Source organism: Zootoca vivipara, chromosome 4 (genome assembly GCF_963506605.1).
Source record: "Zootoca vivipara chromosome 4, rZooViv1.1, whole genome shotgun sequence".
NCBI classification, from domain to species: Eukaryota; Metazoa; Chordata; class Lepidosauria; order Squamata; family Lacertidae; genus Zootoca; species Zootoca vivipara.
In genome coordinates this window covers 36,059,858-36,086,531 of record NC_083279.1, presented here as the reverse complement: position 1 = coordinate 36,086,531, position 26,674 = coordinate 36,059,858, and the positions used below count along the sequence as shown (strand labels likewise).

At 40.9% G+C, this 26,674-nt stretch overlaps 1 protein-coding gene across 1 annotated transcript; it reads right to left on the bottom strand.

Annotated features, from left to right (window-relative positions):
* Positions 1-2,288: 2,288 nt before the first annotated feature.
* MSL3 (MSL complex subunit 3) lies at positions 2,289-21,214 on the bottom strand. The gene is made up of 13 exons (XM_035115973.2): positions 20,964-21,214; positions 16,795-16,877; positions 16,241-16,336; positions 15,225-15,322; positions 13,812-13,903; positions 12,403-12,525; positions 11,458-11,618; positions 9,522-9,680; positions 8,998-9,260; positions 8,126-8,235; positions 7,510-7,609; positions 6,471-6,555; positions 2,289-4,214 (listed from the first exon to the last, which is right to left on the bottom strand). Exons 1-13 carry the CDS (start codon positions 21,060-21,062, stop codon positions 4,115-4,117), a joined length of 1,569 nt encoding a protein of 522 aa, XP_034971864.1. The 5' UTR covers positions 21,063-21,214; the 3' UTR covers positions 2,289-4,114.
* Between the last annotated feature and the right edge of the window lie 5,460 nt (positions 21,215-26,674).

Sequence of the window (26,674 nt, the reverse complement as noted above, 5' to 3'; positions counted from 1 at the left end):
CTTTGCTGCCTCTTAAATATTTTAGCATAAAAGACATAAAAGTCCCCCTTCCCTCTGATAAGGGATCATGAAGGAAAGAGAATCTCTTTTACTTCCCTCGGGGGGGGGACCCCAAAGAGCTATGTGTCTCCCATCTGTCAAGCTTAAAGGTAAAGGTAAAGGGACCCCTGACCATTAGGTCCAGTCGTGACCGACTCTGGGGTTGCGCGCTCATATCGCATTATTGGCCGAGAGAGCCGGCGTATAGCTTCCAGGTCATGTGGCCAGCATGACAAAGCCGCTTCTGACAAACCAGAGCAGCACATGGAAACGCCGTTTACCTTCCCGCTGTAGCGGTTCCTATTTATCTACTTGCATTTTGACGTGCTTTCGAACTGCTAGGTTGGCAGGAGCTGGGACCAAGCAATGGGAGCTCACCCCGTCACAGGGATTCGAACCGCCAACCTTCTGATCAGCAAGCCCTAGGCTCAGTGGTTTAACTACAGCGCCACCTGGGTCCCATCTGTCAAGCTTAATTCACTCTTAATCCACATATACATGCACACACTCAATAGATAACTGCTGGTAAGTAAGCACTGAACAAAGCCCAATTCTACCGTAATATCTAACCTGTTAAGTAATTGTGTTTAATAATTTGGTTCATCCTTAAATAAATAATCTTATTCTTCTGGACACCCTTTAGCTTGACTCAGCTACTGTTTTAAAGAGGAATATGGAACTGTACCAAAAATGGTTGCTGGCTGCATAATGTGAAATTAGGTTCACTTTTGCATAATGGCGAGGATTTTTCTAAGCATAAACACTTCATACATAGCAACAATTGGTTGGATATAAAAGCTACCATATTTTGATGTCAGTATGAATACAGCAGCAGCATTTTAAACTCATCTTCAACAAGCAGTGGGACTCGCAATACTGTAGCATAATATATCACCCAGTTTCCCACACCAACTTCAAAAGCAGCTTATCTGGAATGGTTTATAGACCAGCTAACTTAATTGGTGTCAAGAGTTCGTCATTACAGCTGCAAAACCAGATTGATGCATGTCAGGTTGCTTCCCTGTAAATAGGAAAAACGATGTTCTAAGATGGGGCTGTGTTTCACAACTGTTTCATGTTTCGGTCTCAAGGTGTGTTTTTTCCGCTTCCTTCACTCAAAAGCTTGCTGGCTCTTAAACAGTTAGTGCTTCATCATAATTATAAATCTCTTCTCATATTTCCCTCAATGCCCGTTGGATGCATTCTGTATTCTAGGATCATCACACAGATGGAGGGAAGACTAATTGTCAGGCGGAGGAAATATATGATGGCAGCAGAATTACCGATCTAGGTCTACTCTCACTCACACAAATAGAAGTAGCCTTCTAACAACAGAAGATTAATAGAAGTGGCCAACTTGTTTGTCTAGAAAGGGCATCAGTACATAATTCAGTGATTTTTATCTCAGATACAGGGGTCACCAGCACAGGTACAGGAGATTGTCTGCTTGTCCTGTCACTTTCCTGCTTTCCCCTGGAAAACTCAACTGACATTTCTTCGATTCAGCCATTAAGAGTTGGGTTTCCCTGGGGGAAAGCAGGGCGACAAGTGGATGTGTGGACAAGCCTAGTCATGGAAAAAGTTGTTGCTTCTCATGTGTATTTTTTGCATTTCCTTAGAAATAGTTATACATAGTGTGATATGAATATAGATAGTAACAGACAGCAGTGCTTTGTTTTCTGTATATGTGCATGAGTACATACCTGGGTAAACAACTATGTAGAATAACTTAATCAGGGGCAGATGAGGCCAGTGAGTTATCAAGGTAATCTGAAGAAAGCCAGAAAAAAGGCTTCCTCTTTAAAGTTATGAGTTTAAAGTTTCTCTACAGAGCAGTGGACCCCCTTTTCAGTTTTGTGAAAGAGCATTGTGGTTATAAGTACCCATACTCTGGGTTACATGCAAGAAAATGTAAGAAAGAACTGGATATGGACTGGATTTTGAGTGAAGTACCTAGAAAACAGGATGGACACAATCCTTTTGAACAGGGCTTTTAACTACCATGCTGCACTAGCAAATTAACAGATACACAAAGTAGTATTTTGGGCTCCCAAATATGCCTTTTTTTTACAGTTTAACAGCGACTACACAGGAATGGTTCACTTTTGGCAATTAAGGAGAAGCAGCTTAACAAGGATTAAATAAGATCCAATGGGGGGGGGAAGTGTATAGAAGTCAAAGAGTGTAAGATAAACAACGATAATCGATGTACCAAGATATGTAAAATGCATAAATGAATAAAGGAATGGTTCACTTCAGCCGTTTTATTTCTATACACTGAATACAACAAAAGACATTTGCCATACAGCTGAACACACAATGGAAGGAATTAGAATCAAGTTTTGCTATTCTATATTAACTTATTAATTATTTTAACCATTTTGTACAAACAATATTTACATCAAGGCTATCAAATGCCTTTGTCATTATAAAACTTCAAACTGGAGACCAAAATCATTCAAAGCACTTTAGGTCCTATAGTCGGAAAGCAAACCTGTGTGGAACCAATATATTTATCAAACTCTAGCACCCCAAACAGCAATAGTCCACAAATTAAATGGCCCTGCCACACCTTGCAACCGTTCTACCCGCAGTTGTCCCCTGCCTGCACAAGCCAGCCTGTTACAACAGTAGGCCTGCAATCTGTGTCAATCGGGTCAGAGTCTAAAGGTATTTTCGCTGAAACTTCAAAACTATTAACTGACTAGGCTCACAACCTGGGACTTTGTTTAAGAAAACAGGGTGCAATCATTTGTTAGGGAGAAGTCATCTAGGTGAATTATCCCAACATTTGGGAGCAATGACACAAGTGTTAAGTATTTTGGTGCCTGAACCAATTGCTGCTGCTGCTACAAATTTATGGGCAACTTAGTATTCAGGTAACTCTGTCCCATGGAAATATTAAATTCTTAATTCATAAGTTGAGCTGACCAATACAAAGCCTAATAAAATTAGGGGGTGGGGTTCAAGTAGTGTGGATACAGTATCAGACTACTTAAGCGATAGTGTCAGTCCTTCTTATTTGCCTACTGGCTTTCTCAATTACAGAGGCTAAATTAAAGTATTTAATTGAGCAAGCTATTTTGGCTGGTATAGGCATATGAGTTTAACTCTAAAGGTTATTTAAGTCTAGTTAGTATATGAAACAAAATCTATTTCATTTATATATCATCACACATTACCACGTTAAGATAACGCCAGCAGGCAACTGTATGTCCAGATCTCTACCTATGTAGCAGCACACATACTCCTAAACTAATCTAAACAAAATCTGCACCTCAAGCTGAACATCCCATAGCAGAGGTTCATTTAGCAGCCACTGTTGATTTTCAGAACTCTTGCCAAAGTAATTGTCACTGTGGCATTCTTCATTCCCGAGAACAAGTACACCCTGTTCTTAACAATTGCTGACAAAAATAAATAAATCACCAAAGCAATTCAAATCACGTATGGGGTGCATTAATCCAAATCCAAGCTATTCAGGCATTGCCAACACACCTACCGTGGGAAAATGCAAGTGCATCCTTAAAAGCAATCCTGGGTTCTTCCTCCCCCAACCACAGAAATCTTAAACTGAGATCATGCTAACACAACCCTTGCTTATTCTTTCTTCTGTAAATATCACTTTATGTCAAAATAGTTTCATGTAATGAGGTACAAATTCCAAATGAGAAAAACTTGTAGAATTGCCACTCCTAGATTCACCTTAAATGGAGGTGGTGTTCCAGGAATTCAAGGTGAAGCAAGCTCATGTTAAAGTGGAACGCACCATGGTTAGTTCTCGTGAAGTCTGTTCTAATGCATCTATTCCTTTTCCTCGCTGTATTGGTATGCAGTTCTATGCATCAGCAGTCAATGCAGAGCTTCTTTTATCTAGAAGTGAAGGTTATCTGGTGCTAGAATGCAATGTCAGCATACCTCTGAAATGAAATGTGATTCTCTTATGTCAAAAGAATGACTTAGAGGAACTCCCTTTGTAATATTACAACAAAGTATTTTGATTTTTCTCTTGAAGTAGTGAAGTAAAGTAGTAGCCATGGAGTATGTACAGTTGGTTATGTCAATATGGATTGCTTCAGTAGATGGCTCGTGGATTTTTTGTACTATAGTAGGCCTCACAGGCAGCGACATAAGATGATTCTGGGAAAAAGTCGTCATGGTATTCTGCCAAAAACCTGGAAAATCAGAATATGTATTGAGAGTTCTATAATTCTCTAACATACCTACATAGGTAATTTTTCAAACATCCAACACAGAATATTACAAAAATCAATTTCCTTAATGGGAGTCACACCTTCAAGATTTTAGAGTCTTGTTGCCATATTTCCAGCGATGCTGCTGAAGATCAAAATTAGTCAGTTCACAACTCAAATCTGCTGAGCTTGTAATTCTCTAATGTATTACTTGCTGACTTCAAGCCAAGTATTCTTGTAATTCAGAGATATGTTACAATTTATATTTCCTGGTTTCTGAGACTAAGCAACTAAAGTCTACCATCACTGAACATGCAGTTATTTGTTGTTGCAACCCTTTCCTTTTTGGTTTCCCAAGGACATTAAAATGCCATTTGTAATACACAGGAAATGGTTTTAATTTAACCCTTTGGTGTTCTCCTTGAATCTGCAATACACTTACAACAAGCACTCATTCTTGTTGCTGGCATTTACTCAGCTTCTGCAGTCTCTACTTATGAATCCCATTTCATGCCAGTAAAGTACTGAGATACACATGTGGAAAAATTCAAAGGTATCTCTCAAGATTTGGATTTGGAACTTGGCAATCAAATTACAATAAGATCAGACAACCCGTCACTACATTTCAACAAGTCATTATGCTAAAGTAAAAATGGCACTGCCATAACACAGAGAATTATATTTCAAGTTAGAGATATCTGTTTGTGTAGCCTAACTGTGTAGCCTAATTTTCGTATTAGCCAGGCAGTCACTTTGGGCGGGTTGGTGTTATTAAGCGGAGCAACGAGTGTCAGTGAAAACTAATTTCCAGAGGTGCAGCTGTCTTGCAGCAAAAACAACAGTGTTTTTGCTGAGGAAACCTTTTCTCACCTGAACACAGCCGCTCCCAATTAGCCAGGGACTGCTTGTGCCAATCCAACTTGGTCTGGAATTGAGGAAAGGGCAGAGCCAACTGTCAGCCAGGCTGGCCCCCTTTAAAGTGCTTTAAAGTCTCTTTGCCCTCTCTCTCCTCTGAGGGATCAACAGAGTGCTAGGCTCTCCACAGGACATGGTGCCACCTCCACTGTGTCCACACGGTTTCTCTCTCAAATCACAGGAATAAGGAGAAGAGAAGGTGGGAACTATTGTTTTCAAACCTCCCTGCCTTCTCTGAGCAGGGAGGATGAAAAACTGGACTGGTAGGTGTGCCAACAGTGAGGTTTGTTCTACACAGCTCTACTTTTTGGCATAAATAGGAGCAGCAATCTCACTTTCATAGGCCACTAAAGCTGCCTCATGCAGAGCCCTTTAATCCATTGACACAGAATGGAAGTGGCAGAAGTCCTTCCCAGCCCAACTGGAGATGACAGGGACTGAGCTAGATATGTGTTATATGATGGTTTCATGCTGCAGTGCGAGAAATAAAAATAAAGCTCATTTATTTATTTTAAATCAATTTTACGTCATCTCTCGGTTCCAGCTTCTGATGATACTATCCTACACATGTCTACTAAGAAGTAAGCCCACTGGGTCTAATGGGGCTTACTCCCAAGTAACTGGGCAGAGGGTTACAGCCTAAAAATACTCTAGTTTCTCTAACTAAAGCTTAACTGAATATACTTGCAGCCTCTCAGGCAGCTAATGTTGCCTGGCACTGTATTAACTGCCTATTGGTACAGACTAGTGGTCACATATCATTATTGCAAATTGAATTCCACAGTGCCTACTCCTTGTACAAATAAGACTAGCTGCAAACTCAAATCAGAAGAATGATCAAGTTAGTAGTATATGGTAGAAATGCTAATTCGGTGTTCTATATAATGAACAAATATCAATTCTGAATGGCAACTGTGTGTGCACCGCATAGATGGTAGGCCAATCTGAAGCACTGGTGTATCGAGAATGGATGCTAAGGACAGCAATGGACATCATATAATGCAGGTATAGGGTGACCATGCACACATCCTGTTGTGCATCTAAAGCACTCCTTACACCAAAGTTCCCACTTCACTTAAGTGCAATCGGAGGATACACAAATGAAACAATGTGTCAGCTTCTTATTATACAAAACGTTAACAGGAAGCCCTTTGTGAAGGTAGAATTAACTTGTTGGGCACACCCTCTCACTTTTCTTACAGACGAAGCTAAACAGTCACATAGCACAGGTCTCTTCCATTATTAAAACGATTGCTCTTGCAGTTACTAGGTGCCCTTGAACATTTAGACTTAAAGACTTTCTATAATTCACGGTCAAGTTACCTTAGGAACAACTCAAAGTGCTTTACTAATGCCTTTAGGTTTTTGTCAGGAAAGCTCATCTTCCCAAGTATCTCAGGAAGCTTTACTGTAGAAACAAAATGGGGGGGGGAACATTATTATAGTTAATTTTTAATCCGTTTCTATGCAACTGTGCAAAGACAAAAGAAAAATGTGATTTTTTAAAGTTAAGTTTCCCATTGCTCAATTCAATAATCTATGAGTATACGTAGAATACTCTGGTGGTTTTCTTCCATTTGTAAAAGTATATTGATCCTCAAGGCATACAGAATGGCTTGTGGCTCAGCCCGTAACAGTTTCTGATGAAGATAGTGAATGTGCCCTGCTATGCTGTTCATCAGAATTTGATACAACTAGATCAAGTCAAGAGGTGCCCCTAGATAATTGGACAAGTGATTTTTTAAATTTTTAATTTTTTGAACAAAAATGTGTTAATAGAAGTACTTAAATCAAATGACAAATATGCTGCAAGGATACGCAGGTCAATTTGATTGCTAAAATAGCTTGTCTTCCAGTTTGGAGCTGCACTACCAGCTTTTCGTAACACTTCAACAAGTGACAGTTCAGGTGCATCTGCAGTGACCTGCAACAAATTCATGTGATGCTTAAAACAACAGCCACTGTATCCCATCCTTATTTCTCCCCCAGCACAACAGTTAGTAGAAATGAACTAGCTGAGCTTCCCACATTAGCACCCAGTTTGAACAAATGTATGTTTTTAAAATGACCTGCTTGAGATTTAGTAAGCCAATACTAGTTTAACAGGAAACACTCAGTATTTGAATTCTTGCACCAGGGTCAGAAGATGGAGTAGATAAAGTATATCTGGATATGGGAGAATACAGTACCTAAAAGAGAAACTCAAATTCTCTCAAGAGCTCAAATTGCTTATTTGGAAGTGTTACTGTAGAAATCCAATCCAAACTTCATTGGGACAAAGTGTTATTTACATCCAAGTAACTGTGTATAGGACCTTAGCACTATACAGAGTCTATTTTTAAAGTAAAAAAATGTATTTTACCAAACATGCGTAGCAAATGCTGAGATCCATAAATGTAAGAAGGCGGTGGTGGCTGATCACCTGGGGGATAGCTCTCTGGCATAAGTTTCCATGACAACACCTAAACATAAAATTAGCACGTTTAAGAATACATCAAGGCATGGTCCATAATAATATCCCCAAGAGATTATATAGGCCCAGCTCGTACAACACAACAAACCATAATTAACGGTTTATTATGAATGTAGATCTCTGTCTCACTGTGTTCCTCACCTAGCATCAGTGGGACCAAAAAACCACAATCCCTGCTTCAAATGACATCTGAACCAGGGATCTCAGCTTGTTTTGCTCAAACAAACCACAATTAGTAATTCAAGATCAAACCTTGGCTCTATGCTATGTTTCATTTGGAGAAAAACAAGCCATAAAGTCTGTTTGGACACAATAATCTTGTCTGGAACTCAGAGATTGTGGTGTATTGTTTCAGCTCATGCTAGGGAAGCAGCAAAGTGGGAGCCATGTGTACATTTGCAGGTGCTCTTTTTCTAGAGAGACTAAGGACAACTTGGGTTCACAGCTAAATTTAGTTCTTTTAACGAAATTTAATCTTAAGAACCTGCTAAGACTAAGAGCTTACCTCGTTTAATTCATTGTTTCTTCTGCCTTCAAAACCAGGAAATACTGCGCCACCCTCTTTGCTAGGAGTCAACGTGATGGGTGACGATGACCCACTGTGGACAGGAGTTTCTTCAAAAGAAAAGCAGAGAGCTATATTATTCACTGATGCATCAGGAACAGAACTTTTATTCGCCTGTGTGAGGCTTCTTCCAGCTGTAATCAAAAGCTCCTCAGGACTTTTTTGGTCATTACCTTCTAGGGAAAGCGCTCACCCAGGCATGAGCCTCTGAACTTGGCTTTGGTATCTTTCAGATCACATGTCAAAAATAATAATAATCTGTTTTCCAGGAATTGATCAGGTGACCAGGAAGAAATTATTTTCAGATGACCTTGTATCAACACAATTCATGCATGATTTATTATTATTATTTTGTTATTTATTAAACTTGTATACTGCCCTTCATTGGAAGATCACAAGAAGGTTCACAACATAAAAATACAAAACGAGAACACAAAATACATAATAAAAACAAGAACAAAACCACACCAATAACCCATCCCATGGACACATTTAATAGGACATAGAACATTAATCAGTCAAAGGCTGATTATTCTGGGCTTTATTCTATGTTTGAAGCAAGTCTACTTAAGCAGAGTGGGGAGTGAAGGCAGTTGAAATTATATGCATCCAAGCTACCTACCCAGAGGGAAAGGTTTCAGTGCCACCAGTACCTACTTTCCTTCCACTACTACTATAACACTCAGCATGCACATGACAAATGTCCTTCCCTACTTCTTAAAAAGTAATAGATGATAAATAATGTTTACAACAAAATGGTGTCTGCCCCTTCCCCCACTAAATAATTTCTCCACCTTGCTACAACGACATACTCTTTTCAAGGTGCAAAAACAATTTTGGCATTGAAGTGGGACCCTCAATGTTCCGTCGTTTTGGTTGTGGCGAAGAACTGCTTTCCGACAATCTGTCACAGTTGGATGTGTGGCGTGTGGAGCGCCTTAGGGACTGCAGTATTTCAGGTTCGGTTTTTCGGCGTTTTGGTGTTGCTGACTCTCCCGTCACAGGCTGACTATCCGTGGACTGGGGAGTCGACGGGTTCAGAAGTGGTGGGCTTGGGGAAAGCTCTTCTTGATTTCTGAAGAAAGAGAAAAATAAAAGTGCACTAAAGTGGTAAGTGCTTACCGATGCAACTGTATGTTATGCAGAAAAAAAGTATTAGCTATAGTAACAATGGGACTTCCATGTTTTTCAAAACTACTGTCTTCTACTTGTTCTTAGCCTACTTGAAACCAATCTCACTATCACAAAAAGCAAGCAAAGGTTAAACACACTGCAGTTACACCATCTACTTAAAAATATACTCCAGAGAAGAGAACAAAAGAAGCACCCAACCTACCTGTTAGTGTTTGCTACACTCTCTTTGATTGGAAGAAAAAATTTGGAGGAAGTCACCTTCTTAAACTGTGCTTGCTCATAGGGATACAGAAGAATCAGAGGAAGAGTGAAGTCGAATGTTATTCTTAGCCCATCCACCATTTCTTTACACAATTCAACACTAGAAAGTTAAGGTTGCAAAAGAAATGAATAAATATTTTCTATAATTAACTAAATATGTTTATGTTAACATGTCATAAGGCAGACAATTTTAACAGAAATGGTAAGTGAATGTACATTTTAAGTTAACTGAACTCTAGGGAACTCTCTAGGGAACTGGGTGGTCACAGGGCCTCGACACGCAAGAGCACAAATTCATGAACATTTACGCTTCTTGAGTACAGGTCCACAAATTTTGGAATGCCTTCCTTGACAGCCAACCAAAATTTGAAGTCACCAAGGTTCTTCCCCTGTGGAGGAATGGATGGGTCTCACATCACGCCACATGGAAGTGCTTCTAAAGCACAGCAAGAGATTGAGGACAATTCCCTTCCCTTCCCCACCCCAAAGCTCTGGAGAAGAGCTGGATTCATTGATATTTCACTGTGTTTATGAACTGGCCAGAGCTTCTCTAAGCTATCACAAGCCCCAGCTCTTGCTCCAGGCTGGAAGCTGGGGACTATATCTCTGAAGTTTTACAGGGATGATGCTGAGAATAGAAAGTCAGATTTATAGGAAGTCAATTCCCCACTAAACACAGAGTAGCCAGCATACATTGTAGAAACAACTGTGTCACATTATCACAAGTATAAAGGGTGTGAAAGTATATGAAACAAGCAAGGACAAAGATACAACACTGTAACTGAACCAAACACCTTGTCAGGTGAAAATATTATTTACGCAATGTGGGAAGAAAATAGCAGGCTGGCTGGGGAAGCCGGAAAGCTAAGGTCTGGGAAACTGAAATTATGAAAAGAGGGCTCAGAAAAATGGTTGCTGAAGGAAGGGGAAGAGTAGATCATATGCTGAGAATAAACAGACTTGAGGGAAAGGGGTGACGGCAGGGGAAGTCAAAGTAGGACTGGAAAAAATTCACATAGATCTTAGGGACAGGATGAGCTAAGTACTGCTGGCAGGCAGAGAGGTGAGGTCATTTGAGGCGAGCAGTGAGCTTAGAAGGTTTTGGAAACAACTTAAAACTTATTGAGTTAAGAATTTAGACTACTAGCATGAAACATCTGTTTTGATACTATCTTCTTGCAAGAGATGTATCTGGTGAGGGAAACTGCATTTAGATATTATGGCTTGGTAAACAACCAAATCAACAAACACCCAGGCAAAACACCACACACCCTTTAAATAACACAGCGAAGATTTAAACCCTCTGCTACATCTTCACTCTGCTTACTATCTTAACTATACAAAACAAAAAATTTTTTTGAAAAATTCTTCCAGTAGCACCTTAGAGACCAACTAAGTTTGTCATTAACTATACAAGATGACTTTATATAAACATAAATGACATACAGAAAAGGCTCTATATGTACCTGGTGTTTCCTGAGAGCTGCCATTTAGGGAACCTTAAATTTTGGAGCTTATGCTCAGGGACAGAAAATGAGGTTGATAATAAAAGGACTGCCAAACGTATCTCTATTTAAAAACAATTGCCTTTTACTTCCAAGACAAAACCTGCCCAAACCAACTCCTTACGTTGTATCTACATTACCCCCACTAAAAAGGTAATTTTAACAGCTCCTACGATGGCCTTTACAGCTCAATGAGATCCATCTCCACATTGCATTTTCAAGCATTATGATTTGCTTGTGTCAGCTAACCTTTCACTTTATCCTCAGAGTGACCAAGTTCATTTGTAAGTGAGCACATACTGCTTTGAAAACTTATGCTTTCATTTCAAGCAGCATACTTTAGATACATAAAACAAAAAAGTGCTTGCTTACTTCTTTTCTGGTGGGATATAGTGCACATTCAAGTTGGTGTGTGAAGACATCTGGTGGTGCCGTGATCTTTCATTGGCTGAAAAAGCTGCATTGATGGCAAAATGCTTCACGTACGATTCCAATATGGTTATTATATTTGTCTGACATGGCAGTTTCACCAGCTAGATGAATCAATCAATGGCCAAATTGAAGGAATTATTTATGCAACAACATAATACAAGTTCATGATATCTTGATATCTGCGATCTGCTTACCCCCATTCTTTTGAAATACACATTTAAGTAGACAAGCCTGAACTCAGAAAAATAAAGTGTACAGGAGAAACTTTGCATCCAACCTTCTCTGTTTGGAGAGTAAAGCAGCCATAGAATTTCCAGTAGCAGCAGCTAACTACTGACCACCAATAAAACCTATACTCATTTTACTTCCATGTTCCAGAGTCTAAATGTTCAGTGGGATCAAACTTACTCTTTTGTATCCACACATTTGCTGTATTGTCTATGTGAGTGGTATAAAAAGGGATATGTACATATACCCCACCACCTAATTTGTATCCATTGGTTTGGGTCCTGCTGTCTGGAGCAACTGAAAACAAGCTTGTTCCATTTTCCATGTGACAGCCCTTCTGATACTTGAAGATGGCTATCATATTGCCTCTTAGAGCTACAGAGCTTAGCAGCACAAACCGTATTTTCCTCAGGCTATAACCTCACTCTGGGATAGCATGGAAGAAGTGATCAGAAATAATACTCTTGCAGAATTCGGGTTATTTTTAAAAAAATACTCCTTCTGCAATATAAATTAGCTATTCATCATCAATCCAGAACTCTTTCACTAGCTTCCATAAAGCTTATGAAACACATAACTAAAATGGTTCAATCTTCTGAATACAAGAATTTTACATAAGTGCTTTCAAGCATCTTCATTTGATTACGTTATTCATACCCGTTTTCTCCTATTAATATAGTAACAATCTTCTTCAAGCTTTTTTTTCAAGATTTCAGGAATTTCGATGTTTATTGCTCTCTCTTCCATGTCCCGTTTAGTATGAGTCTCTTGCTCTTCTTTCTGTACAAATACATACAAGATTTTTTAAAAGTCTTTTCATATATTGTAGCTGAGGTAAATTACACAGAGAGAAACACTGGAATTATTTATAACATATGAACCAGAACTGATGCTAGTAGCTAGCTAAAGTTAATCATAACCAACTTATGTCCACTAATTTCATTGGGGATACTCCACGTATCTTAGCTGCATCATCCACTTAAAACAACTGCGTACTAACACTTTTTTTTGCACAGAAATGTTAAATTCATTTAAAACATGTTGGGGTTTTTAAAAACGTAACATCACTCATCATTTTAAGAGCAAGTCACATTACATTTAGGTTGTACTTTGAAACAATACGCCTCTGTGATCAGTGCAAAAAACAATTCTGGAGTTATATGGTATACTACAAAAATGGGAAACTGGATCCAAACAATGAGCCAGATCCTGATGTTCTCTAGCCCCTATGAGCCACTTTGACAGATGGATGGAACCACCCACTTCTCGGCCACCTGACATCAGATTTAATATTTTCCTTTGTGGACTGGCTTGAATTCAATGTGGCAGGAATCAGCTCCTGAGTGGAGCTCCCAGGTGAAACAAGTCTCATTGGAGCTTGCTTGGATATTAGCGATCTGTGAAATATTAAGTGGTATATATTTAATGGGCATAGCTTGGGAAGAACTAGGCTCCTGTGTCCAAGGTTTACCACCATTGGTCTGCTGAGATATACCAGTGACAAAAACCATAGGGTACAAAGTACCTTGTTTTTACACTGTATACAAATTTTAAGCCAGGCGTCAGCAAACTTTTTCAGCAGGGGGCAGGTCCTCTGTCCCTCAGACCTTGGGGGGGGGGGGGCGGATTATCTTGGAAAAAAATATGAAAGAATTCCTATACCCCACAAATAACCCAGAGATAGATTTTAAATAAAAGGACACATTCTACTCATGTAAAAACACCAGGCAGGCCCCACAAATAACCCAGAGATGCATTTTAAATAAAAGGACACATTCTACCCATGTAAAAACACCAGGCAGGCCCCACAAATAACCCAGAGATGCATTTTAAATAAAAGGACACATTCTACTCATGTAAAAACATGCTGATTCCTGGACCCTTTAGAAGACGATTGGGCCGCATCCGGCCCCCAGGCCTTAGTTTGGGAACCCCTGCATTAAGCTAATCTTTTGCAAGTAAGAAACTGTCTCTACACTTTATACCCAGAAAATTCTCATAGTTGCCCATGAAGTATTTTATAGCTTATCACTTATTTGCTGGTCAAGATAGCTGTATTGGCATACCATTTCTATTTTGTCATCCACGTCACTTTCTTCACTCTTTATTTCTTCATCTGTGCCTTCATCACTGTCATCAGAAGAAGAACTACTTATAGCTGTATAAGAAAAAATGAGTTACCTTTGACATTTAGCACACTTACCCACTCAATAATAATAATAATAATAATAATAATAATAATAATAATAATAATAATAATTTATTTATACCCTGCCCACTCTGGGTGGCTTCCAACAGAGATTAAAATACATTAAAATATCACACATTAAAAACTTCCCTGAACAGGGCTGCCTTCAGATGTTTTCTGAATGTCAGGTAGTTGTTTATCTCCTTAACATCTGATGGGAGGGCATTCCACAAGGTGGGTGCACTCACTTCATTTGACAAAAGGAGATGTACCAGTAATCCTCAAGCTAGATTTATCTGCCTATTTAAAAACTTTATCAATCTTCCTTTTAACTAATTAAACACATTTAAACACACCACAAACTTGTTTTATATAATCAACTTTTTTCCCCTGTGTATATCGCAATGTTTTTTGTTGCCATGGCCGACAGCTGATGCAAATAAAATTTCATTCATTCATGACAAAATGGGAAAGGTTTCTTAATATCAGTGAAAAATAACTATAATTGGGAAACTTCTTAGTACAATGCTTCAATAATTGGAAATTTACAGAAAATAAATTGGTTTCACAAGGAACAATAAGTTGGACATTACCCAACAAAGATTCTGAATAGTTCTAATTGCTGAAGCATCAGAACAAGCAGGATGTATGGTAAACCTTCCTTATTACCACTACCAGTGTTGAAAAGCTTAAATATATGATGTGCTTTTAAGGCTACGGTTCCATTCCATTTCCAAATATGTTCATTTCCAAAACCTGAACTCAGAAATGTTGCCAAATTCCTTACAGGTGAATGTACTTTTTAGCAGGACATACACTATCATCAACAAAAAGCAATTCAAACCAAAAATAGTCAAAGTTTTTCTGTACATAAGACTTACATGTGAAGTTTAACCCATAGTAAAGCTGTTCTGTTTTCTCCCTCCTTTCCCTTATTAGCTTAAGGCTGTAAGCTTCTTAGGACTAGAGATAAATCTTTTTGTGCTGATAAAGTTGATATATAAATACAGTCATACCTCGGGTTACAGCTGCTTCAGGCTGCATTTTTTCAGGTTGCACTCCGCGCCAAACCCAGAAGTACCAAAACAGTTTACTTCCGGGTTTCGGTGTGCGCGCATACGCAGAAGGGCTAAATCCCGCTTTGCGCATGCACAGAAGTGCCGAATTGCGACCCGCACGTGCACAGACATGGGTTGTGAATGCTGCGGGTTGTGAATGTGCCTCCCGCACGGATCACGTTCGCAACCTGAGCGTCCACTGTACTTAAGCAGAGAAAACAGACACCACTTACATTTTTCACTGCTTTTATCATTCTCTTCAGCAGGAAGGATCTTCAATACAGAATCAACACCAGGCAGTCTGCAACGCCCTTTCTTTCCTTTTCTTCTCCTAAAAGAAATTTAAGAAAGCCTACCATTCAACCTAACATTTTGTTATTTTACTTAAAGCAGTAAGAGTACAAAAATACCATACAAACATAAATCTTCAGGATATGCCTGTGTTTTGCCATTCCCCTGAACATGAATGGATTCAAAGACATAGGTACTGATGCATACATAGCGCTAGCTATAGGTTGTTGCTACACAAAAAAGCCTTGGCAGATTATTATTATTATCATATGCTTCCTCCTTTCCTTGTGTGTTGCAGTCCCCTCCCTTGCTGGCAGTAAACCATAGTTTACTCATTCACCCAAACCAGTTAACTATGGTTAGTGCTCACCATGTAAAGCAGAAGCTATGATTTGATCCTGGAGTTTCAATTCTAGTTTTTTAAGGACTACTGCAGCAATAGGTTGAGAGAAGACTGAGTGGTTTGCTGGTGCCTTTTCTCACTACCAAGGAGAATAGCAAGCTATAAAAGCAGTAGCTCCCACTATTGCTGGGGGCGGGGATCCTTCATCTATATAGGTATGTGGCTTCTCTCATGAAAACAAAAGGTATTGCTTTAAAAAGTTAGCTATAGCTAAATAAATCACACAAGCGGGGCAGAAATAGTAGTGGTCCATTCTTCTAAAAAGCACGGCGCAGAGCACTGTCACCCACCACAACTGTTCTGACTACTAGTGGTAGGAAGTTTTAAGAATGTTAGCTTTTAGAGCTTTTTTTCCTTTTTAGAATTCCCAGTGGGAACAAATTGACTCCCATCCATGTGCTAAAAGAGTTTAGTGAAAAGCCTGGTTAAAAAATATAACTTGGAAGTACAGAAATAGCTACATCTACCTCAACAGGTATAAAGTCACAATTGTATGTAAAAGGGATATGCATTTAACAGATATGACTATTGGTGCAAACTTTGTTTTATCCTTACATGCGAGCCACAGCTTTTCTTGCCAATCTACGTTGTAATCTGCGGTTTTCATCAGAGTCACGAAGAACATGGTCTTCAGCTGCCCATCTGTCCCAACTGAGTATTTTATTAAAAAAGCATGAGAATGTAAGATTACAGTAGGGAGTATTATTTGAAACAATACATATGATTTCAGGTCAGTTCATAATTAAAAGGCTTATTGGGATTTAGTTAATGTTGATTATTAGTTTGATATCAAAGTTAGTGAGATCATGCATACATTTTTTGTATGAGTGGATGCACAAAATATTGCACAAAGCAGTTAAGTTGACATGCCTCCTCTTACACTGATGGCAGGTCCTCACAATCTGGCCATGGACATTGCTATTTAGGAGCAAGTCCAATTTCAGTGACATTTACTTCAAGATAAGCATGATTAAAACTGCTGTCTGACTTTCAGGTAGGCATTACAGGTACCAATCCCTGCAAAGGTGTGGTTATTTGAAATTTTATTTATTCGTGAATTATTAAAAGAACTTGCAGCACTATGCACAATGTACTAAATACATCCTCACCTTCGGTTCCAACCATTAAAATGGATCAGATATTCTGGAATCTTTCTTCCTTTCTCATCCTTTCCAATAACAATGTCAACAATCTGAAATTATTAACATTTGTGCATTATTATATAAACATGGGAATAGATTCTACAGGTTGGTACTTCAGACCAAGAGAATTAGTTTCATTTCCAAATAAGCTTGTTTATTTTGAAGGCTGACAGACAATATCATATGTGAAAGCAATAGCTGTTTCAGAAAGGAGTTGGGGAACCAAGCCAAGAATACCACCCAGAGACAATACATTTAGCAACTGAGAATGTGTAGGGGATTGCTGAGTGGCTCTCTTTTCAAATGCATTATTTGTTTTGAGGATGGATCACCAATTGCTATTTGTCACAACACAGACACTGGATTTCTAGCCCATACTAAGAAAGGAACTGGTGCTGTATTCAAATCCTGCAGAAGAAACGGCAGACAATGCACTTAGGGACTGCAGTTTTCGCCGGGGGAGCGGGCAGAATGTAACCGGTTTGTGTAGCCAGTGGTGCTGCTACATATGAAGAAACCCTGGGCTGACCATCATCTGGGATTCCTATGCCATTGTAGCCAGTCTCTCTCACCTGCACCACCCTGGCGACTCTGCTTCTTCCTCCACTTCCCACTGCACTGAGTAAAAACAAAGCAAACACCTTGACATTGCTTCACACCTTTGTACTTTTTCAGCCTTAACAGTACAATTCAAAACATGCCATTGAGTTTAATGGGCCTTGCTCCTAGGGAAAAGAAGGTGGCAGCCTTATTAATAACCAGTATTGCCAGACTGTGTTTGAAACTCCCATTGTTCTAGGCGAATTTTGTGACAGGGAATTTCATTAGTGTGAGCAGTTTCTGAGCTCTGGGCGCAGTACTGCACCTAAGATTTCAGATTAAAACTGCAGAGTGAAAGGAAAGGAGGACCTTTTTCTGCCTCCTCACTTCCAGCTACTCTCTGAAGACTGGAGAATAGACCTTCTTAAGAATAATAGGGGGGGCAGGGGAAGGACTACTAGACCATGTGAAAAATGAACGCAATATTTAGCTGCAGTTCATTCATTTTCAGCTTTGTATTCTAGTTATTTTAAAAAAGCACGCCTAGACATTCCATTTTTGCACCCACAACCTAGGTTTAAGGTGCCATTTAGCTCCTAGCTTTCATATCTCAGTTTTTAACACTGTTGCCAGATCTGTGGAACTTCTGCCACGCATAGCCGTGAAGTTTTCCCTTTTCTCACGAGGAAGCCTACTCAACATAAGGGACTTTCCCTTTAAAAAAGGGAGAACTTGACAGCTATGCTGCCAGGGGTGTGTTGAAAATAGGGCTGAGATGGGCAAAACATTTGCGGATCAAAGCCAATCAGGCACTTGTCATAAACAGAGAAGACTGAGTAAGAAAACCAATGCAGAAAAGAGGAAGAACCTGATTGTGCGTATTCTGGCTGTTTGCTTCTGCACCCCAGTGTGCTAAAACTCTCCTACATCATCACTTCCTATGGGAGCTGTCAAACCCCCGCACATGCCACACTACCCTCGTCCTGGTGCTCTCCCCACCCCACCCCCATCAGGTGTCATCAAGAATTGACCCTCCTTTCCTTTAATCAGAACTTCCTTTTCTTTTCCTTGTTTTTAAAAAAAGAATTAACCTTCTCCCTTTCTGACATACCATCTGGCAAGCTGGGATAAGGGAAATTGTCCAGCCTGCTGTCACACCCGACTCGCCAGATAGCACACAATGGTGTGCTGTTCAGACAAGTGATGGAGTCTGCTCACACCTTTTAAAAAATATTTTTTTAAAAAATAAAACAACCCTGCTTTTTCCTGACACCAGTTTGGAAAGGGGATGGGGGTGTTTGTGTAAAGAAATAATAGCAAGGTAAATCCTAACTCTGCTTTCCCCCCATCCCCTTACCAGGTGGTGTCATGTAGGGCCATAGTTTCTCTTTCCTGTTGTAGCTGCAGTGAAACTCCTGAGCTGACTCTAGCTTTACTGTATTCACCTGCTCCCATCCTTGTTTTCCAGGTTGCCCAGACTAGACACCCTCTGGGAAACAAAGGTGCAGCTGGCTTGGCAGGTGTTTTGCTGAACAGTATGCCTGCTACTGAAGATCCATTTTAAAAAGCAAATGAAGGTATGTTGCCACCTGTCTCTAACAGTCATCATCAATACACACATAATTTCATTCAAAAGCCACAAAACAAGGGAAAGAATACCACCACAACAATATGCAGGGTTAAGTATACTCAAGCCCTTTGATTTCAATGACTTAGATGTGGCCAACTCTGCATAAGATTAGGCTGCAGAGTATAAAAGCAATATAACAGTTTTTCCAGTTATTTCCTTTGCAGTTCCCTATAAAGTTTATGGCTACAATCCTAAGCACACGAGTCTACATATTTTTCACCAGGCTTACTTCCAACTAAATACAGTGTACACAGAATTTGGCTGCGTAATCTAGTTTGGACTAACAGGAATTGGAAGGATCTGGTGTACATAACAGGGAATTGCCATCACTGTATTCAGTATTAAGCTACAGTCCTGAGCTATTTTGCAATATATTTTCCAAGCATTTGAAATGGTTTCAAATATGCTTGAGATTACAGCCAAATATATTATTTTCAGTCCTACATGGTAGATGGTAAAGAATTATCCTACCGGTTTGTTTCAATTTATAGATTACCTTAAATGTTTTAAGTAAGCCTCATTTATAACTTATAAATATTGCTATAAAACAAAGTATGCTTGTCTTTTTTTAAAAAAGCAGTTCTCATTCACTATAAACAAGATTATTTATGCTATGTCATTTTATTAAAGGTCTTTGCTTTTCAATGCATGGGGAGGGTGCAGAAAGTCCATTTTGAATACATATACAACAAATCCATCCATGCTAAAATGTTGGTAGTGCCCTCATTGTCCAAAGTACTATTTATTTTAATAGAACTTGGGTCCAGTTCAAACATTACAAAATGCATGAGGCAGTTTTGTTTTTCCACCTGAACACCCAAGTAGCACACACTGGTTAGCTGCAAAGGGTCATGCCGTCCAGTGCCTCTGCGGTCAGTGAATAAACTGAACTTGAGTTACATGCAAAATACTACATGGAAGCGATTTCCACATGGGGCTTTTAAGAATATGTAACATTTGAATAAATATTACTTCCAAGTAAATTAGCATGGAATTCAGATATTTGTTTCTAGTGTTGCCAAAATAAACCAGCTTTCTTATAGGAAGCCCACAGCTAAGAAGTCGTTGGGAAGGCCTTTCTCTCCTATAGAGAACAGTGGAATTGGCCTTGCCATGCAGAAAAGGCGCAGCTGCAGCCTTCTATATAACCTTTGCAGCAGCTTGAGCTGATAATATTCGGTGAACAGAGGCCAGGCCATAAAAATGCAATCCCCATTTAAGTGGGAATAAGCCCCACTGAACTCGGTATGGCTTACTTCTAAGCTGATATGGTTAGCTACAGAATAGAGCCAGTCGGTAGTAAACACGGTGGTATTGTCTTTTAAAAAGTGGGGACAATTTTCCCACATTCCCTGTACCTGATCCGAGAAATCTCCAGGCGCTGGTAAGACCCACCCCTTCCCCTCAAGAGAACACGGTCAGCCAACTTGGGAAGCGGTTACCCCACATACACGTGTATCAAGTTGTCACTTAAAAGGACAGCCCCTGGTCACCAGGTAACCTATACTAGAAAAGCGTCAAAATAAGACGAGGAGACTAGCGGGGGGGGGGGAGGACTGGCGCCTATTTTTGCGTTGTCTCCTTTCTCGTTCAACGGTATATGCAATGGAACAAAATAAAATAATATATGCTCCAATAAGATGTGCCCCTTTAGATGGGGCCAAGCGAGGTGGAGGAGCCCAAGGAAGCTGCTTTGCACCTAAGCCCCTCTGGCTTTGGGGAGTGGGGCTGAGTTGCGGGGTGGGGGCAGCCAAACAGAGCTGGGTTCCCCAGCCACCCAGAGGGGAAAGGAAACAGCTGCAACACCCGGAAGCGCCACCGAAGAAAGAGGCCGCCGCTTCCGTTAGCGGGCGGGTTGTTCGGAGGAGGGGGGCGCCGCGCGCGCGCGCGCACGGGAAAGAGGGGAGCGGGGGCGAGACGGCAAGGCGCGCGTGCCCGCCCTCCCTCCCGGCGGAGGAATCCTCACCTTGGCATCATAGAGCACCTTCGCCTTGGTCGGGTCCGGCTCGAAGCAGAGAACTCTCTCGCCTTTGCGGAATTTAAATTTCATTCCCCGCGAGGTCATTTGTTCATCATGGCGAAAGGGAAGACTCAGCCACGCCTCGCGGCAGAAGGGCGGAGGGAAAGGCAGGCAGGCGGCTCGGCTGAGCCCGCCCCCTCCTCTTCCTCCTCGTCTTCTCCTCCGCGCTGAAAAACAGTCCGCGAGCGAAGAAAGAACGCGCGCCGCACGCGCGAGAGCAGCAACAAAGCAGCGGGGCGGGGCGCCCTCCTGAGCAAGCAAGCGCGGTTGCAATGCTACGTTTCGCTAGGCGTGTGGGTGGGATGTGCTGTAAGGAAGGGAGGGATGCTACCGCTGTCGCTGCTGTTCGCGCGATGAGCGGGGAACAAATCTCCGCTCAGCCATGGAGCCCGCTGGACCACCGGTCGCTTAACCTCTTGCATCATAACTGTTGTGCAGAAACCGTAACATTCATACCTACCCTCCCAACATTTCTCCGATGAAAATAGGGACGTCCCATTCCATAATATTAATAATAATAGTCCATTTTGTTATTAATACCCCAGCCACTCAGGGCAGCTTCCAGCATACATAAAAACAAAATTCTAAACATTTTTAACATTTAATATTCAGATGTCTTCTAACAGTCTCCATGGCTCAGGGGACGCATAGCTCCATAGCTCTTCCAACATTTCTCTTATGAAAATAGGGACGTTCAAAGGAAATGCAGGACATTCCAGGATCGAATCAGAAACCGGAGGGCTTCTGTAAATTTGGAACTGTTCCTGGAAAATAGGGACATTTGGAGGGTCTGTATATACCTTGCCTTGAGCTTCTTAGAGAAAGGTGTGGCGGGGAAAATATAATAGAGAAACAATAATGAATACATACACCATACATTCTGGATTTCAGTGTGAAGCTGCCCTAACTCTAGGCCTTAGAGCTGCCAAAATGGATGCGAATTCTCCCATTTGTAAACATGCATTGAAATTGTATGCTTTATTCAATGCACAGTTTGGTTTAAATAATAATAAAAAGGCCACCTGTTTATTCAGCTGTTCTCCAGTGTCATGGACAGGCTGGATACAGAGGCACCAGCTGGGGAACCCCCTCAGAGCCCAGGAAGTGGTCACAGGGAGAAGAGGGAGCAGACTGAAAGAGGTGTCAGAAAGTGAAGAGGTAAAAGGGTTTAGTGAGCAGGAAGAGTCTGTGGCAGACAGAAGTGCAGAAGCAGGAGGGGAGGGGGGCCCAGAGGCAGAGATGAATCAGGCCGCTGAAGAAGCCAAGGGGCCTCCCCCTCCTGCTGCTGCTAGCTCCCCTCTCCCCTGTCTCCCAGAAGCAGGAGAGGCATGAAAATGGCAGAACGATTGGCTGCATGCAGGTGCAGTCTCTGTTTGCTTGGAAAAAGTCCTGGAGAGGAGGAGATTTAGGCAGATGTGGGAAGGAAGGGGTCTTCAGCCTCCGCAACTGCCTCATGGGGCAAGACCTACTGAGAAGAGTTGCTGTGCTCATTAGGCCTGGCTCCTCTGAGCTGGCCTGGTTTCTGCTAATAAAGAGTTAATTTCACGGACTCCATGTGATTTATAGCTGGCATCCAGTTTTGCTTGCCCAAAGCTTAAGTGGTGATTAGACTATGCCTGGTCTTTATTGAACATTTGTTCTGGTTTGTTACGGGTCACCCTACATTCATCCTAATTTGCTTGTGTGTGCTTACATGTCTTCCAGTTAATTATTCGTTCATTGTTGCACTTTTCAACACATTTCCACCTCACTTTCCAAATCGCAAAAAGTCCAGTTTTTAAAACGCTATTTGATTGCACCTCCAAGATAGAAAGCAATTGGCCTAATATTTGCTGTGCTGACCAGAAGTGGTTTATTGCAGATCAGTCCAGCAGTACCAAGTGATATGAGAAACCAATAAAAACCTTGCTGGTTATAACTCTTTATTCAGTGCTTAATCTGAACCATTTTTAGACCCCACCCCCCGGCTAATCATTTGTCAGTTTAATTCCTCAGGAGTTTAACAGGCACTATATATAAACTTTTGTTTTCAATCAAGACTTTTAAGTTATTTATTGCTGCTGTTTTAGGCTTCTACTGTTTTATGATTCAAGACCTTAGTCATGTTTAATTATTTTGCTGCAGCTCTTCTGTTTCACTATTGGGCTTTTACTGTTAGTTGGTTAATTATTTTATATCTGTCACCTTGACTACCTTGGCAGAAAGGTGAATAATATGTTAAATATAGCCTCAAGCTTCGGATACCAGTTTCTCTTGCATCTTTAAAAACATACACACACTTGTGGTTATAAGAATTGTATAACCATTGAAGACTCCTATTCCCACACATCTTGTGGGATACAAATAAAATTCAAAAAATTCCTTCCAGTAGCACCTTAGAGACCAACTAAGTTTGTCATAGGTATGAGCTTTCGTGTGCATGCACACTTCTTCAGATACACTGAAACAGAAGTCACCAGACCCTTATGTATAGTCAGAGGGTGGGGAGGGGTATTACTCAGAAGGGTGGTGGGAATGGGTGATTGGCTGATAGGAGTGGTAAACCTGTTAACGACTGTTAACTACAGCAATTGGTCTTGCAAGAAAAAGCAAGGGGTGAGATGGCTAAAGAAAGCTTTATCATGTATAATGAGATAAGAATCCAATGTCCTTATTCAGACCAGGTCTCTCCATGCTTTTAAGCTTGGTAATGAGTTGCAATTCAGCAACTTCTCTTTCCAGTCTGTTTCTGAATTTTTTCTGTAATAAGACAGAAATCAAGATACGTTGAAATCTTGTATAGAATGTCCTGGGAGATTGAAGTGTTCTCCTACTGGTTTCTCTGTCTTGTGATTCCTGATGTCAGATTTATGTACATTTATCCATAGGCATAGGGTTTGGCCTGTTTGCCCAATATAGAGAGCTGAAGGGCACTATTGGCATTTGATGGCATACACAATGTTAGAAGATGAGCAGTTAAATAGTCCTGAGATGGTATGTTTGATGTTGTTGGGGCCAGTAATGGTGTTGTCCGGGTGTATGTGGCAGCAAAGTTGGCATCTGGATTTATAGCAGGCTCTGGTACCAGTATCCATGTTAAGTCATGTTAAGTCTGGTGATATAAAATTGTTATCATTGAGGGCTAGCTTTCTGCTGGCAAGTAGGAGCTACCTGAGTCTAGTGTACAACTACGGTACTAGATATGACTGACTAACTAGCCTAACTCCTGAAGCCTTTCCACAGTGACCCACCAAATACCGATTCTGTGAAACTGAATTAAATCTCCAATCCATTTTTGCTCCTGCTTTCCATGTAAGAGAGCCAACTTCTGTCCTTTACTAGTCTTAATACCTATTTATTCATCCCATATTGCTGCATATTAAATTTTGATAACTGCTTTCGCCTCTTGGCTTTCTCAATTTCATTGAAACTTATTTTAAAAATTAACTGTTCCTTTTGTCAAAACCCAGCTGTGCAACCACAATGTTCTAGTAGAAGCATTCAGAAGAAACTCAAGGGTGGGAATTAGCACAGCATTTTTTTTCTGGGAAATGGGATGAGGTCATTTGTTTGGAAACAATCCTGAACTTGTGACAAAGAATGAGTACTCAAGGGGCGGAGTACATTTTAGCAAACGAAATGCTGTTTGTATGTTTTCGGGAAATTCCAAAGACATGATGGAATTATTTTAGTTTGATCTGTTATTATGTATATAGAAAATGCAGAGAAAAGAAGACAATCTTTTGAACTAATTTGCCAAATGTACTTGTTCCCATTTTAAGTCAAATGAGACAATCCATACAGTGGTACCTTGCAAGACAAAATTAATTCGTTCCACGAGTTGTTTTGTGTTGCGATAATTTCGTCTTGCGAAGTGCGGTTTCCCATATGAATGCATTGAAATTTAATCAATGCGTTCCTATGGGGGGGAGTGCAAAAAAAGGCACCGACTCACCCGCCATGGCCGCTCCGGAAGTTCCTAAGTCTCTGGGAAGGTGGAAGGAGGAGGAGGGACAGGGAGAGGCTCCCTCCCTCCTTCCCCAGCAGCCGGACCCTCACGCCCAAGCAGACAGACAGCCCGTTCGCGTGCAGGCAGGCAGGCTTAAGGTGAATGAGGGGGGATCCGGCTGCTGCGGAAGCCAGGCGATGGCGGGCGGCAGAAGCACAAGGCGGCTGGGCTCCAGGCAATGGCGGCGGAAGCGCGAGGCGCCCGGGACTTTCATCTTGTGAAGTTTTCTATGGCACGGCCATAGAAAACTTCGTCTTCCGAGTCTACCTAAAAATCGCAAAACGTTGTTGTCTTGCAATTGTTCGTGCCGCTAGGCGTTCGTCTAGCGAGGTACCACTGTATTTATAAGAGAAAGCTTACTTGCTTTCAAAGCCTCTTATGGTACGTATTTAATATCCTGTCTAAATCCGTACCAAGTTCAGGTCTTTATAAAATAAGGCAACTTATGTTATTATGCATAAACAACAAACTAACAGTGGGTAAAAGAAACCAAACTACCAATTCTTATGTGCAACAGCAGATCACGAACAGGGACGGGACCTGCGCAACAGAAGAAATATAGCCCCATGGAACACATCGTATAATCAGATTTATGGTCTTCACCGTTTATGGTATTATATTTTGTTTTTCAAGTGGACTTCAGAAAGCAGTTTACGTAAAACCAGTGCTATTTTTCTGGAAAAAGAGGTGCCGGAACTCACCACAAATACTTCCCTTGTTCTCTTATAACCTCTCTTATGACCTGAGAGGTGCCTGAACTGAGTTCCAACTGAAAAAGCCCTGCATAAAGTTATTAAAACAATTAGCATCAACACTATACAGTACAATGAAATATAATGATAAAAAACCACCCACTATTGTCATTGAAGAAACTGCTTCTGCTTTTTCTCCCTACTCCTAAGGGAAGGATGAGTATATTAAAAGTCCTTAAAACAGCAGTTGGGGAAGGAAAGAGTAATATTCAATGGTGGTTTTACACCAGGCTCCTGCAGGTGGCCTGTTTATTGAGCATTCATTCTGATTTGTTTGCATGGTGATACAGAATCATAGAACTGTGGAGTTAGAAGGTATCCCTGAGGGCCTTCTAGCCCATCCTCCTGCAATGCAGGAATCTCAGCTAGATCATACATGAGAGTCGAGATGGCCATCCAACCGCTACTTAAAAGCCTCCAAGGAAGGGCAGTCCACCATCTCTCATGGTCTGTTCCACTGCCAAACAGCTCTTGCCATCAGAAAATTCTTCCTGATGTCTAGTCAGAGTCTCCTTTCTTGTAACTTGAATCTATTGGTTCGGGTCCTACCCTCCAGAGCAGGGGAAAACAACTTTGCTCTATCTTCCATGTGACAGCCTATTAAATATTTGAAGGTGGCTATATATCTTCTCTGTCTCCTCTTTTCCAGGCTAAACATACCCAGCTCCTCCAACTGTTCCTCATAAGACTCGGCTTCCAGACCCTTGAACATCTTGATTGCCCTCCTCTGAACAGCTAGACGATATCCTTCTTTAATTGTGGTATCTACAACTGGACACAGAACTCCAGGTGTGGTCTGATCAAGGCAGAATAGAGCAGGACTATGACTTCCTTTGATTGGGACCCTAAACTTCAGTTGATGCAGCCTAGAATGGCGTCAGATTTTTTTGCTGCTGCATCACACTGTTGACTCATGT